Source organism: Schistocerca americana, chromosome 1, assembly GCF_021461395.2.
Source record: "Schistocerca americana isolate TAMUIC-IGC-003095 chromosome 1, iqSchAmer2.1, whole genome shotgun sequence".
Lineage (NCBI taxonomy): Eukaryota > Metazoa > Arthropoda > Insecta > Orthoptera > Acrididae > Schistocerca > Schistocerca americana.
This window is the reverse complement of record NC_060119.1, coordinates 627,226,568-627,240,496: the sequence shown is the minus strand read 5'-3', so window position 1 is coordinate 627,240,496 and position 13,929 is coordinate 627,226,568. Positions and strand designations below refer to the sequence as shown.

Genomic DNA, 13,929 nt, shown 5'->3' with positions numbered 1-13,929 from the left:
ACAGCTGAATCCTGAAATTTGTAGGAAAGGCATGTTGGATTCACCGTAACGAAAATAGCACACCACTGCAAATGCATGCTGTTGCTTCAACCAGTATAAGCTGATTACTGACCTGCATATGGAATGAAACTTGGCACTCTGCAGTACTAATGGACAGTGCCACCAGTGCTGTATCTTGTTTTTAACACATGTTATTCAAATTTGAAATCATCAAAACATTGTGAAACATCCTGTGCATTGAAAATAAAATAATAGCCTGACTTCTGACTAATCTATGAAAGACCTAAAGGAGGCAAGAAGTAATCATATATTTACGTTTCTATTAATGGATATCTTGAAAATTTTGTAGCTCACTTTGGAGAGTTCAGAAAGCAGCTATTAAAATTAAAGCTGGACCTGTAAAAAATTATCATCCTCGAATACAGGGGTTTTACAAGAATTTTCAAGCGTTCTCTTTAACATGTTGGGTGTCCTTTATCGGCATTATTTCGTTATCAAGACATTATTCTTGAACAATGATTTAAAACAAATGTGTTTATTTAAAATTAATTTATATTCAAGGTGGTAGACCAGATTTCGACTCAGACTTCAGCTTATTCCGCAGATTCTGATTCTCAAAGCAATTGGAATGCAGATCAAGAAGTACAGTTCCTGCCAAATTACACATTCAGGAAGGGAAAAGTGGCAAGTGAGGTATTTCATCTCCAGTTCTTCATTACTATGTTTAGTGGGTATTTTATAGTGCCTGCATTACTGTATTGCATTATGTTAATGTTTCAATCCCAAATGAATGAAAAAGAAAAGCTGAAGTAATTTTTGTCTTCATAGGAAATCTGTCAATTATTGAAACTTTTTCATGTTACCATGGCATGTTCATTTGATTTGGATATTTATTCTTAAACAACACAAAGAAATTTAGAAATATGATCTGCTAATTTAATCATTTTAGTATCACGCATTTCTCTGTGTTGTAAAAACTGGAATGATGTGTCCGAAAAAACAGACATATAATTAATTCGTCATGTTCTAACATGTCCAAAATAAGACACACCATGCATTCATACAGGGTGCGGCAGAACTGACTAAGTAGTTTTAAGGAGCAATAAAAAGTAAATCTGGATGTATAGAGATAAAATGTTTTTATTTTCTAAATTAGTACAATATACCATTTTACATTCATTTAGTTTTGAAAATAATGTCCTCAAATTGGTGGCCGTTAGCATAATACATTGTTGCAGACGATCCATGAAGTTTGGAGCAGCTCTTGCACACATATCACAGGGTATGGCATTCACTTCATCAATAATCCACTCTTTCAACTCTGGTAGGGTGTGAGGGCAGCTTTTGAAAACCTTTTCCTTCAGATATCCCCAAAGAAAGTAGTCACAAATGCTCAAATCTGGTGACCGCACAGGCCACCTGACATCACCCCTCAAAGAGACTAGGCGTCCCAGAAACATTTCTCTCAAAACAGCAAGTGAAATTCGAGCTGTGTGAGCAGTAGCTCCATCCTGTTAGAACCACAAGTCCCCCAGTCCATGTTCTTCAACAATATCATCCATTGTTGGTTGCAGAAAATTTTGCAACATTGAAACATAATGTGTGGAATTCACTGTCACGGTCACTTCTTCCTCCTCAAAAAAGTTAGGGCCTACCATGCCAAATTGTGATATGGCACACCACATTGTCACTTCAGGAGAATGTTGTGGTCTTTCATGAATAATTCGGGGGTTATTTTCAGCCCAGTAGCAAAAGTTTTGCTTATTAATGCACCCACTAAGATGAAAATGTGCCTTGTCACTACTGAAGAAAGCTGCATTTGGAGAGATCTGAGCAACCATTGGCTCTTACAGATTTTGACAGTTGGCATAGTCTGCTGGGTGTAGTTCTTGAGCAATCACTATTTTGAAAGGATGGAGCTTCAAATTGCATTGCAGAATTCTTCTCAAACTGCGGTCTTAAATCCCCAATGCAACAGCATGTAATTGAACAGAACGTTGCGGCGGTTGTTGAATTGCTGTTCTCACCCGCTGCACATTTCCTCGCATTCAGATGGATCTACGTCGGCCATGTGTATCTATTCTTAGTGTGCTACCAGTTTCCTGCAACTGCTGATCCCAAGACCAAATCGTGTTTGCATTAGGAATGGCATTTTTGTGTGGAATGTTGAACTGTCGCCAAAAAGCTCATTGTGTAGCAATCATAGAACTGTTGTTTTCATAATAACTGTCAATGGCAAAGCCACGATGTGCACTGGTCCAGACTGTGTTGTTTACTGAAATGGGGTCAACGACTGAACAAAGGCAGAACACATGCAACTGTCTAGCGCCACCACAGCCCCAGCGCCACCACAGCCCCAGCGGTAATCAATAGAAACTGCTTAGTTGGTTCTGCCGCACCCTTTATAATTAATATGTCTTGGTGGGCCATGAATCCACCACCTTCAGTGCCAATGCACAATAACGTTAACCTTCTGTGGGAATCTCAAAGTAGCGAACAAGGAGGACATGGACATGGGCTGCGGATAGGTGACACTAGGTGGGAATGTGGGTTGGCTGAGGGCCTTCAGAGATAGTCTATGCAATTGCAATAAGCACTATGTCTGGTTAACTGGCATAGTGATTAACGTAAGTGCCTAGTTAGTGGCAGATCCGGGTTTCAAACCCCGGTCCGGCACACATTTTCACTTGTTGCGACTGTTTCTGTACAAATTCCAGATGCAGCTGACATTAGTAGTGTCTTCCCTTTCCTTTCTGCCCCATCCACCTTCAATTTACATAATAACTATCAACATTCTATCATATAACATGTGGACAATTGCCCATCAAAGATTATAGAGTGGCTACACAGGAGGCACTGCATGTCAGCTACGTTCTGTTAGAAGCTACTGGATTATTTTCAAGGAAGTGCCCAAATACAGCCACCCACAACTATGAAGTGTGCTGTTTAAATAAGTACCATGTTTATATATGGCCACTGCAATGCTGCTGTTGGCAGTCTGTACATGCTCGCTGAGTACTTGAATCTACTGGCTGGCCACAGATGCCATAATGGAACCATTCATCTTTTTGGGTGTTTATTTGTGCTTCTGTAACATATTACACTTAATTGAAAATCCCACTGAATGTGAAATACATGTAGTGATTTGTTTTATGTATGTAAAAGAAGTGAAAATGATCAAAATTCATCGACACAGTAGGAAAGTTTCTGGAGAAAACACTATGGGTGATGAAATGGTAAGAAAATAGGTTCAGGTATTTAAAGATATTCATGACAAAGTCCAAAGTGGGTGACCATCTATTGTCTCTTAAGACTTGGAGTAGAAAGTTGTATGCAAATTTATATGAAAACAGGTCCTTTAGGATTTCATCCTTTCCTGAAGTTTTAAGGGGGGGGGGGGGGGGTGGCATTTAGGCAACCAGCACCACAACATTGATGATGATGTCAAAATGACTCTTCAGCAGTGGTGTCAACAGGCAGCAGTTTCTTATGTAAATGGAATTCTGAAGTTGTTCATTGTGATAACGGCCTTAGTAGTGATTGTTATGTTAGAAATATGTCTGCTTGTGTCTGTATGTGTGGATGGATATGTGCGTGTGTGCGAGTGTATACCTGTCCTTTTTTCCCCCAAAGGTAAGTCTTTCCGCTCCCGGGATTGGAATGACTCCTTACCCTCTCCCTTAAAACCCACTTCCTTTCGTCTTCCCCTCTCCTTCCCTCTTTCCTGATGAGGCAACAGTTTGTTGCGAAAGCTTGAATTTTGTGTGTATGTTTGTGTTTGTTTGTGTGTCTATCGACCTGCCAGCGCTTTCGTTCGGTAAGTCACCTCATCTTTGTTTTTATATATAATTTTTCCCTCGTGGAATGTTTCCTTCTATTATATTAATGTTATATTTTCTTTCATGTAACAAGAAAATTGTGTAAAAAAAAAGATAAAAAAAGAAAAAGAAACCACCCCAAGTGCATGTTGCTGATCACAGTCATAACTATGGTGAGAATTGTTTCCTGGCTGCATGATGAGTTGGGCTGAAGTTTGTATGCCTATATTATATCAGATGTAGATAGGTGTTTTCCAAACTTTTCCTATGGTTGTTCATAGTCTTGAGCTATAACAGTGTAACTCCATTCATTTTGGCCAAATTGATGGTATTTAATCTGGACTAAGGGTATTGAGTCGTGCTTTGTTTCTAGTGATGTGTTGAGTTCATTTCTATAATCTTATTCTGTTCTGTTGTCTGAAGACTAACATTTGCAGCAGAAAGGGTATCTGTGAACTTATATTGGATGTCTGCACAGTGTAATGACCGAAAACTGCTTTCTGCTTGTTGCAATTCAGCTAGCTGTATATGGCGACTCAATGATAGCCTTCATTTCAGCAATAATGTTTTAGATGCAGTTAGATTGAAATGTGAGTTTAATAACTGATACCGTGTTGCTTGATGATTAGATTTCTTTGTGCTGAGAAATTGACACTACGCACAAACAGTTTGTAAGTAGTGATGATGACACAAGTACTTTAATAAGGAATTAGTCACAGAATGATCTAACGCACAAAATTTGTGCCTCTGTACACATAAATATGCTCACGAGGAGGCAACCACAAATCAGTTACTTGCATTGAACTGGAATTACATATTAGTCAGACAGGACACACTTCTCTACCACCTCGCTACCTACCTAGGTCTACTTTGATCTAAATTATCATAATTTACAGGGAAAAAGATGACCACCACCTCTGCATAACAATCATCCTTTCTTCAGGAAAGTCATATCAAATTATTGGTTTTAGAGAATAGTGCCAACTTTCTATATACTGAAGAAGCTGAAAATCTTATTTAATAGGAACACTAATGTTAACTAGAGTTTACATTCCCAAGTCCTGCTATTATGATAAATTATGGGAGGGGCTACTAACTGTTTTATTTCATTTTTGAGGCTCAGAATTTTAAACTCCATTGTCAGGCTGGAACAGGAATGCAATAGTTTGTTTGGAAATTATTTTTATTTCTAATATTGTATTTGTAAGTTTCCCAGTTACTCTTAAATTCTCCTTTTTTACTATTATTAACCGCAAATACCATTAGCTAGTAAATGTATTGGCATATGAGTGCAAAAATGCAAAGGTCCTTGAAGGGTCTTCTGCAAGATGTTTGGTTATCAATGTCACTTAACATTCTTTCTGCACACCTCTGTGCAAAAGATACTTTTTTGATTTCCTTTTAAGCTGTAGTGAGTGAAAGTGTGCAACCAAACCTCTGTGGAGATCAAAACACTTTGAGAAACATCTACATGCAAAACCAATAGAGCTGAGCTTTCTGGCTAACTTAATATGCATGGTGGTGGCCCCTCAGTTCGTTATGCATGTGGGTGCATAGAAATTTCACACAAGGAGTTTCATTTGACTGATTTGGGTTGGGAAAATCAAGTCCAGTGTTTAGTAAACCCTCATCGCCAGTTTTGTAAAGGCCTCATCGCTACTGCTATGGAGGCCGAGTTGCCACTGTTGTTATGGAAGGCCTAGTCTGTGAGTTTGTGAAGTGGCTTCTGGTGCAGTACATTGCTAAGACAATTTCTCGCTCCCACTATTACACAGCCTCAGGATTGGGTAACAGGATGAGAGCATGAGGGTTCTGCAACACTCCAACAAATTAGTAACAAAGTCACACAAATGAATTAAAAAGGTTTACTTATCGTTGTGACTTGTTGAACAATTAAATCTGCAACACTGCATGTAATACAACTCAAGAAAAGGCCCTCAGTGGCCAATGCAAATAGTGGTAGGTTAACTTCACAGTACATAGCAAATGCAATTTACAACAACTGTCCATTCACTTCTAAGACTTCATCAAATGACATTTCCTGTCTAAGTCAGCCCTGGACGTTGATCTTCAACCAATTGGGCGAGACCCCCTTTCCTGTCTTCTGAGTCAGCTTCTGTCCTTTGTCGTCCGGTCACTGGGGGATTGTAATTGACCGTCATTAGCTCAAGGTGAAGATGGTACCCTCATACTCAGTGCCACCCATGGTGCTGGTGGAACTCGCACAATTGACGAGTCTCTACGGCACTGGCACCAGCTCGCCTCTTTTCCCCTTGCTGTGTCTTGTTCGGATGACACAGCACCACTCCTCCTCAAACCACTACACCATTGTGATGTAAGGCTGAGCAACATACCGACGGTGAGGGGTAGATGTGGGTGTTGGAACCAGTGTTGGAATGTTGACCGTTGCTGTAGCCAATGCCGAATCGCTGTTTGCACCCCGACGTCCATCTTGAGACTGCGAGGGAAGACTGGCCAAAAAATGACACAGATGGTCCATCCCAGCACCCATCGGAAGGGCATCTTCTTGATGGTGTGAATCTGGAACGGTATTTCCTGACTGGAGGCCACGTGGTAGGCTTTGGCGCAAGTCTGATCCAGTGATGGTGGGGTGGCAGGCTCCGCCAGACATCCACTAATGGACGGATGTGGCATCAGATTGATGTCCATCGGCTTGAGGTCTGGAAACAGTGGCACATGACCCCACTCTGATGGATGACGCTCAGTTTGCGTCGACCTGGAAGGCCAGGAATATGTGAACATATGAGAAGTGGCAGAACTCTGCAAGCGACAAGGGCAAATTTGATTTAGGGGCCGCTTCTGCAATCCATCGGTACCTCGGATCTGAAACACACCGAACGAAGTGAATTGATAATGATGCCACACTCCTATGTCTTCTTTCTGCCGTAGGTTCTGTTAAACACAGGTTGATTAATCCAGTATGTTGGCTGACTGAAGTCTGTTGGCGCCAAGCACAGTGAGGGATGGTGCAAATGCAAAAGCGTGCGGTCGCATCGCCAATGTAACAATTTGCAGGCAAAGGGCCGTAGTGGGGCTGAAAGCAATAAGTGGAAAAGAAGCGTTACAAGGTTTGTTCGCATGGATGGTGCAAGCGAAATTTCTCCATTTGGTATTGGAACTTGTGGACAAATTGTTCAGCCTCACAATTCGATTATGTGTGGAATGGTGCTAAGGTGAGATTGCGTATGCCGTTTGCCGTACAGAAATCTTCTAATTCTGCAGAGAGAAATTGAAGTCTGTTGTTCGTGATGAGCGATTCAGGTAGACCTTCAATCGGAATATGGACTGAAATGCTTGCAAAGTGGAGTAATATGTTGTTGACGACATGAGAACAACAAACTATATGCATCAACAGCTACTAACTAGTGTGAGTTCCAATAAGAGCCAGAAAAGTCTATATGCACATGCTGCCAAGGTGCCTCTGCCTTGGGCTACTCAGAAAAAACACTGTGGAGGGGTGGCCTGATATTCCACATGTGTTTGACACTGTTCAGACATCCATTCTATTTGCATGTCCTTGCCAACCCATATGCAATGTCTGCATGCTAATTGTTTTGTGTGGGCAACACCCCAATGACCTTGATGCAATAAGTTGAGTACATGTCATTGAAGCACTTCTGGTATCACCACACGCAAATGTCGTGACTCTGTGTGCAGCAAAATGACTCCGTGAACAACCAAAAGGTCATGTCAACGTGCAAAATATTGACTAACAATTGGGCTAACAATGTGCTTGATAAAGCCTTCCAGTGGAATTGCACTGGAGCGAAATTAGCAAATCAGGGTCGAAAGAAGTCACTTGTGAAATGAAGATTGAAAGAAGTCGCTTGTGCTACTTTGTGCAATAATCCAGGGGAAGCTGCTCAACAATGTCAGTCTCTCATGCATCAGTTTGAAAATATGCTGCTTCAGAAGTGTCGAAGTCAGCATCAGGTCCCATTGGTAGACGTCTGGGAGCATCTGCATTCACTTGCTTAAAAATGGGCCGATAAATGATCTCAAACTGTTAGTGGGAGAGAAGAAGAGCCCAGACTTACTATTACTGAGCAGTACGAATAGGAATCGGTTTGGCCAGATTGCAGAGTGACCGAGCAGAATTTTTGGCCATATAAGTACTGGTGAAATTTAGTCACTCGGAAAATAATGGCTAGAGCTTCCTTTTTTGTTTGGAAATAGTTCTGCTGAGCTTTGTTCAGAAGCTTGGAAGTAAAGGCAATAGGTCTGTCTGATGTTACAATCTGTTGTAACAAAACAGCAGCAATTCCATAGGATGTTGCGTCTGTGGCCAAAATGACAGGTTTTTGTTGATTTAAATGAGTCGAGCGTCGGTCACTGAGCCATGCTGCTTTCAGTTTCTGAAAGGCTATATAACAGTCTTGGGACCAAACAAATGGAACATTTTTGTGCCAAAGGCAATGAGCTTGATAGATTGCAATTCTTTGACATTCTGAGGTGGTTTGAGATCAGGTATTGCTTGCAAATGTGCCTGTGTTGAATGAACACCTCGAGAATTCACAACATTACCCAAATATTCTATTTCCGTCTGGAAAAAAGACACATTTTTCTTTATTACGTTTGAGTCCAGCCTCAGACAGAACTTGAAATAAAGTGCACAAGTTGGTAAGATGTTCTTCTGCTGTGTGGCCAGCAACTACAATATCGTCCAGGTAATTTGTACATGAAGGTACAGAAGGAGTCAACTGTTCTAGGTAGTGTTTGAAAATGTCAGGTGCTGATGCGCTACTAAAGGGAAATGAAGGAACTTGAAAAGTCCTAAATGTGTAATGATGACAAACATATTTTGTGAAGATTCATTGAGAGGAATCTGAAGGTAGAAATGGCAAAGGTCAATTTTTGAAAAATAGCGGCCTGTGCCTAAGCAGTCTGTGAGTTCATGAGGGCGAGGCGATGGATAAGTATACACAACTGTCTGAGGATAATTCTTGAAATTCATCACAGAGCTGAGCAACACTTTCACTTGAATTGAAATGAGACACAGCTAGCGCATTGGCCACAATGTTTTGTCCAAACAGTCAGACCAAAAATATTAGGTGATTGTCTACTTTGTAGCACTTAAAAGGAAACTGTCATCCGCAGATGCTGATAAGTGGCTGCAATGTTAAGTGTTCCTATCACTGGAATGTTCTGGCCATTGTACACTATAAGCATATTTGTAGATTGACACAGGTTCTGTTTGCCTAACAGTTCATAAATTTCATAGCTTAACAAGGACACTGATGGACCCATATCTAATTAACGTTTTACTGTATGGCCTGCAATCATTAAAGATACATACAGTTTATTAGAGAAACATTACATAGGGCAACTAGTGATCCGAATAACTGCACACGATTGTTCCGTGGGAGCAACCTGTTGTGAATTTACAACATGCACGTGCACAATAGGGCACAGTTGTTTCACATTGTTACCCGGGAACTTTTGTCTTTTTAAGCAAAAACTTTGTACATGACCAGTTTGGTGGCAGGAGTAGCAAGTGACTTGACGTGATGGGCAATGTTCACGTGTATGTGCTGTATAGCGTTGAGGACAAGATTTTGTACCACGCTATTGGTGACCGAAGCGTGACTTGCGCTTAAGCTGTTGATGTGTTATGGCATTCTATGTGTGAGGCTGTTTGTGTGCCGTTAAGTGTAGCTGTTTATGGGACTGTGTAACACTGCAGCACAAACTTTACCAGACTACTGAAAATTGTCTACAGCAAAATCACAAGAGTCTTGGTAATCAATGATCTGCAATACCTGCTCAAAAGCAGGATCGGAATATTTCAGAAACTGTTCTGTGATCCTATTATCTGACACATTCTGTGTGACTGCGTCCCTGATCATATAGTCACTGTAATATTGTCCACTTTCTCACCGGAACTTGCGTTTCTACATTAAGCCTTTGTAATTCAGTCACCCACTGACAATATGTTTGTCGTGGCTGCATCTTTAAATGAAGAAACTTATACCTGGCAGCTTCAATGTTGCTATGGTCTTCACAGTATTTATTTAATGCACTGACTAATGCTGCAAAGGGGACGTCTTCCTGCCATGATGTAGGGAAGAGTTTTGTAAGACTTCTGTAAACTGATACACCAATGATGGAAAGGAAGTAAGCCTTTGTCACAGTACTGATATTTGGCGGGCTGGTAGGTGGGCCCTGAACTGTAAAATATACTCCGTCAAGTCTTCTGTGCTGCTTATTGTTTGAGCTGCTGCCTGATGTGTGAAGAATTGTCATGATTTCGGTCAGCTTCTGAAGTGACTGCATCTGAAATCGAAGGAACATCCTAAGATACTGTGGTGATTTTACATCCACATTAGGCAGTGGATGAGTAGGAATGGATACAATTGGCGGGTTCTGTGTATTTGGAACCGAAGTCAGTGCAGGCATAGGTGACGTCACATGACATGCTCCCACAACTAGAACAAAAAATCAAATCAAATGTGCAGTGTTGGGTTAGTAGAAACAAGACAAATAAGAACACTGTAAATTTGAAGCAAAAGTCATGCCAGCCATTATCACCACTGCTTCTGGCTTGGGAATCTGCCACCTCGTTGCCGGTTTTGTAAATACTTGTCGCCAGTTTTGTAAAGGCCTCGTTGGTACTGCTGTGGAGGCTGACTTGTCACTGTTATTACAGTAGGCCAAGTTTGTGAGTCTGTGATATGGCTCCTGGTGCAGAACATTGCTAAGACAATTTCCTCCCTGCCACTATTATACAGTTATGTCTCAGGGTCGGGTAACAGGGTGGGAGAACGAAGATTCTACAACACTCCAACAAATTAGTAACAAAGTCACACAAATGAGTTAAAAAGGTTTACTTATATTTGTGGCTTGTTGAATGATTAAGTCTGCAACACTGCATGTAATAGCTAGTTAGTTAGTTAGTGACATGTTCCATTGATCAATCTCATGGTAACCGTTATGATATGGAACGTGTCAAGTGCATAAGAAATGCGCACGAGTCAAGGTTTTTTTTAAGCTTAAACTTTTATTACCTACCTCATTCCCTTAAATGGCACAAAATGCGTATATTATACCTATAGATTTATTTATTCCTATTTAAGAATTCATCTATGATATAAAAGGAGCTGTCAAGGAGGTATGATTTCAATTTATTTTTGAAACTATTATTGCTGTCTGTCAGACATTTGATTTCTTGTGGTAATTTATTGGAAAGTTTTACAGTAGCTTATTTTACCACTTTCTGTACCAAAGATAGGTTAAGAAGGGGGTAGGACATCAAACGGGCCGACTGAGCAGAAGAGGCATCACAGGACATTTTAAGTTCCTCTGTCTATACTTTTACAAATAAATTCATAGAACTTGGTCAGCATGAGCAGGAAGGATTCAGGATTCACACACATGGCAGTGGAAGTTCAAAAACGTAACAATTTTTTTTTTTTTTTTTTTTTTTTTTTACGTGTAAAATTTCATCATTTTTTCACTTTCTATTGGCTGCATTTGTTACTGTAGGCACACTTTTCTTCATAAGTGAGAGAGATTCTTCGATGAATTTTGCATAGCATACAAACCGTACTGAAAGGTGTATGAGACTCTAGAATTTTCAAATCTGTTAAAAACTGTGGTAAGAATTGAGATAATTATGTATAAAATTTGAGTTTTTTCTAAACATGAACTGTAAAATGTATCAGGTCATTCATTTTTTCATAAATTAAATAGATTCTAGAGTTTCGTACACCTGTAAGTATGATTTGTATGTCGTGCAAAATTCATTGAAGAATCTCTCTTACTTATGAAGAAAAGTGTACCTACAGCAACAAATACAGCCAATAGTAAGTGAAAAAATGATGAAATTTCACATGTAAAAAATTTATTTCATCATATTTTTAAACTTTCACTGCTATGAGAGTGAAACTTGAATCCTTCCTGGTCATGTTGACAAAGTTTTATGGATTTATTTGTAAAAGTATAGACAGTGGAAATTAAATGTCCTGTGGTGCCTCTTCTGCTCCAGGTAACCCGTTTGATGTCCTGCCGCCTTCTTAACCTATCTTTGGCACAGAAAGTGGTAAAATATGCTACTGTAAAACTTTCCAATAAATTACCAGAAGAAATCAAATGTCTGACAGACAGCAATAATAGTTTCAAAAATAAATTGAAATCATATCTCCTTGACAGCTCCTTTTATACCGTGGATGAATTCTTAAATAGGAATAAATAAATCTATAGGTCCTACACCCCTTAAGTAAAGGATAGTGTAAGTCTTTCTTCTGGTATTATAATCATGAGTGTCACTGTTGTTTTCAAACTGGTCCATGCCATTGAGAACAAATTTCATTACTGAGTAAATGTACTGTGAGGCTGTTGTAAGAATTCCTAACCTTTTAAACAGATGCCTACAAGATGTGTAACTATGAGCCCCACACATTATTCTAACCATTTTCTTTTGAGCAGTGAATACTTTTTGCCTACGTGTTGTGTTGTTACCCAAAATATTATTCTGTATGGCATCAGAGTGTGAAAGTATGAAAATTATGTTAGTTTGCTAATTTCTGTATCCTCAAAATTAGCGATTATTCTGATTGCAGAAGTTGCTGAACCTAGTTGCTTAAGGAGATCCAAAATATGAAATTTACAATTAAGATTCTCATCTATATGTACACCCAAAAACTTAGTATGCTCTACCCTGGCTACTGACTTCTACTGATGTGTTATATTTATTGAAGGAACTGTACTCCTTGCAGTAGAAAATTGGAGAGAGGCTTCACAGTTGCATGTTTTAACCTGTTGGGGAAAATGCCTTGAGTTAGTGATGTATTACAGATATGACTCAGAACATCAGCTGTAATTGCTCCACATTGCTGTAATATCTTGTTAGAGGTGTCATCTACCCCAACAGAACACTTCTTTTTCAAAGATTTAATGATTTTCCTTATTTCACAACAGGTTGTTAGATGAAAATTAATCTGACAAGGATTTCTCAAAACTGACTCTTCCATGCACTGCTTGGCTTTTTCTTCTAAACTATTTTCACAAATTTTTTCAGCTACACTTAAGAAATGGTTGTCAAATACATTAGCTACTTGTGTACTGTCATTTAAGATGCTCTTATTCTCTTTAATAGTAGTACTACCTACCCCAGTGGTTACTTTTCCTGTCTCTCTTCTAACAATATTCCATAGTGATTTGATTGCCCTAGTTGTTAATTTCACCACTAATATACATATTTTTTGATTTTCTGACAACTTTTCTCAGTATGTTACAATGATTTTTATAGTGTAAAATTACTTCTGGGTCTTTACTAATTCTTGCTGTGTCTTACAATTTTCATTTTCTTCCTGAAGACACTTTAATACCTGTAGTAATCCAAAGTTTCTTTGAAAACTGTTTGGTGTTATATTCAGTAATTTTTTGGGGCAACAGTATTCAAAAATGGATATAAATTTATCAAGAAATATGTTGCATTTATCATTAGCATTTGACTCATTACATACAGCTCCCCAGTTAACATTTCTTAAACTTTCTCTGAAGTGCTCTATAGATAACGGGTTGACCAGCCTTTCGGTTTTATTTAATGGTTACTGAACTATACACCCTACTAGGTTTTGTAAGTTAATCAATTGTGTATCATGGTCTAATTATCCCTTTGTCACAGGGAAAGCGTGTGTTAGTTTTACATCCTCTGGTGTACAACTACATTATCTACTAGAGTGCTACTGTCTTGAGCTATACGTGTAGGGATGTTGATCACTGATTCTTTGTTATATTTCATTATTAACACTTCTAGTTCACTTTTCGTATCAGAATTGCTTAGAAAGTTTACATTGAAATCACCACAGATAAATAACTTGGTTTTTTTTTTGCCCCCCCCCCCCCCCCCTGACAGACAGCGTAATAGGGAGTCAAACTTTTTTATGAATAGCTCTGATTTTCCTAATAGGGACCTGTACGCTGTTGTTAATATCAACACTACATTATCTTGCTGTAGTTCACATGCGCAAGCTTAAAAGTGCTGATTGACACAAAATTTGCTTACTTCTGCAGTTTTGTACTTATACCTTGTTCTGTGTAAATGGCAACTCCTCCTTTATCCTTGCTAGATGTGCAAGTGTAAGATGCT

At 39.3% G+C, this 13,929-nt stretch overlaps 1 protein-coding gene across 2 annotated transcripts in view; it reads left to right on the top strand.

Annotated features, from left to right (window-relative positions):
- The window catches only part of LOC124607479 (spermatogenesis-associated protein 7 homolog), a 104,251-nt gene that overhangs the window by 45,527 nt on the left and 44,795 nt on the right, over positions 1-13,929 (top strand). For both annotated transcript variants that reach the window (XM_047139842.1, XM_047139852.1), the window contains one exon: positions 562-693. In XM_047139842.1, the coding sequence (XP_046995798.1) occupies positions 562-693 (132 nt within the window). The remainder of the gene's footprint in view (positions 1-561; positions 694-13,929) is intronic.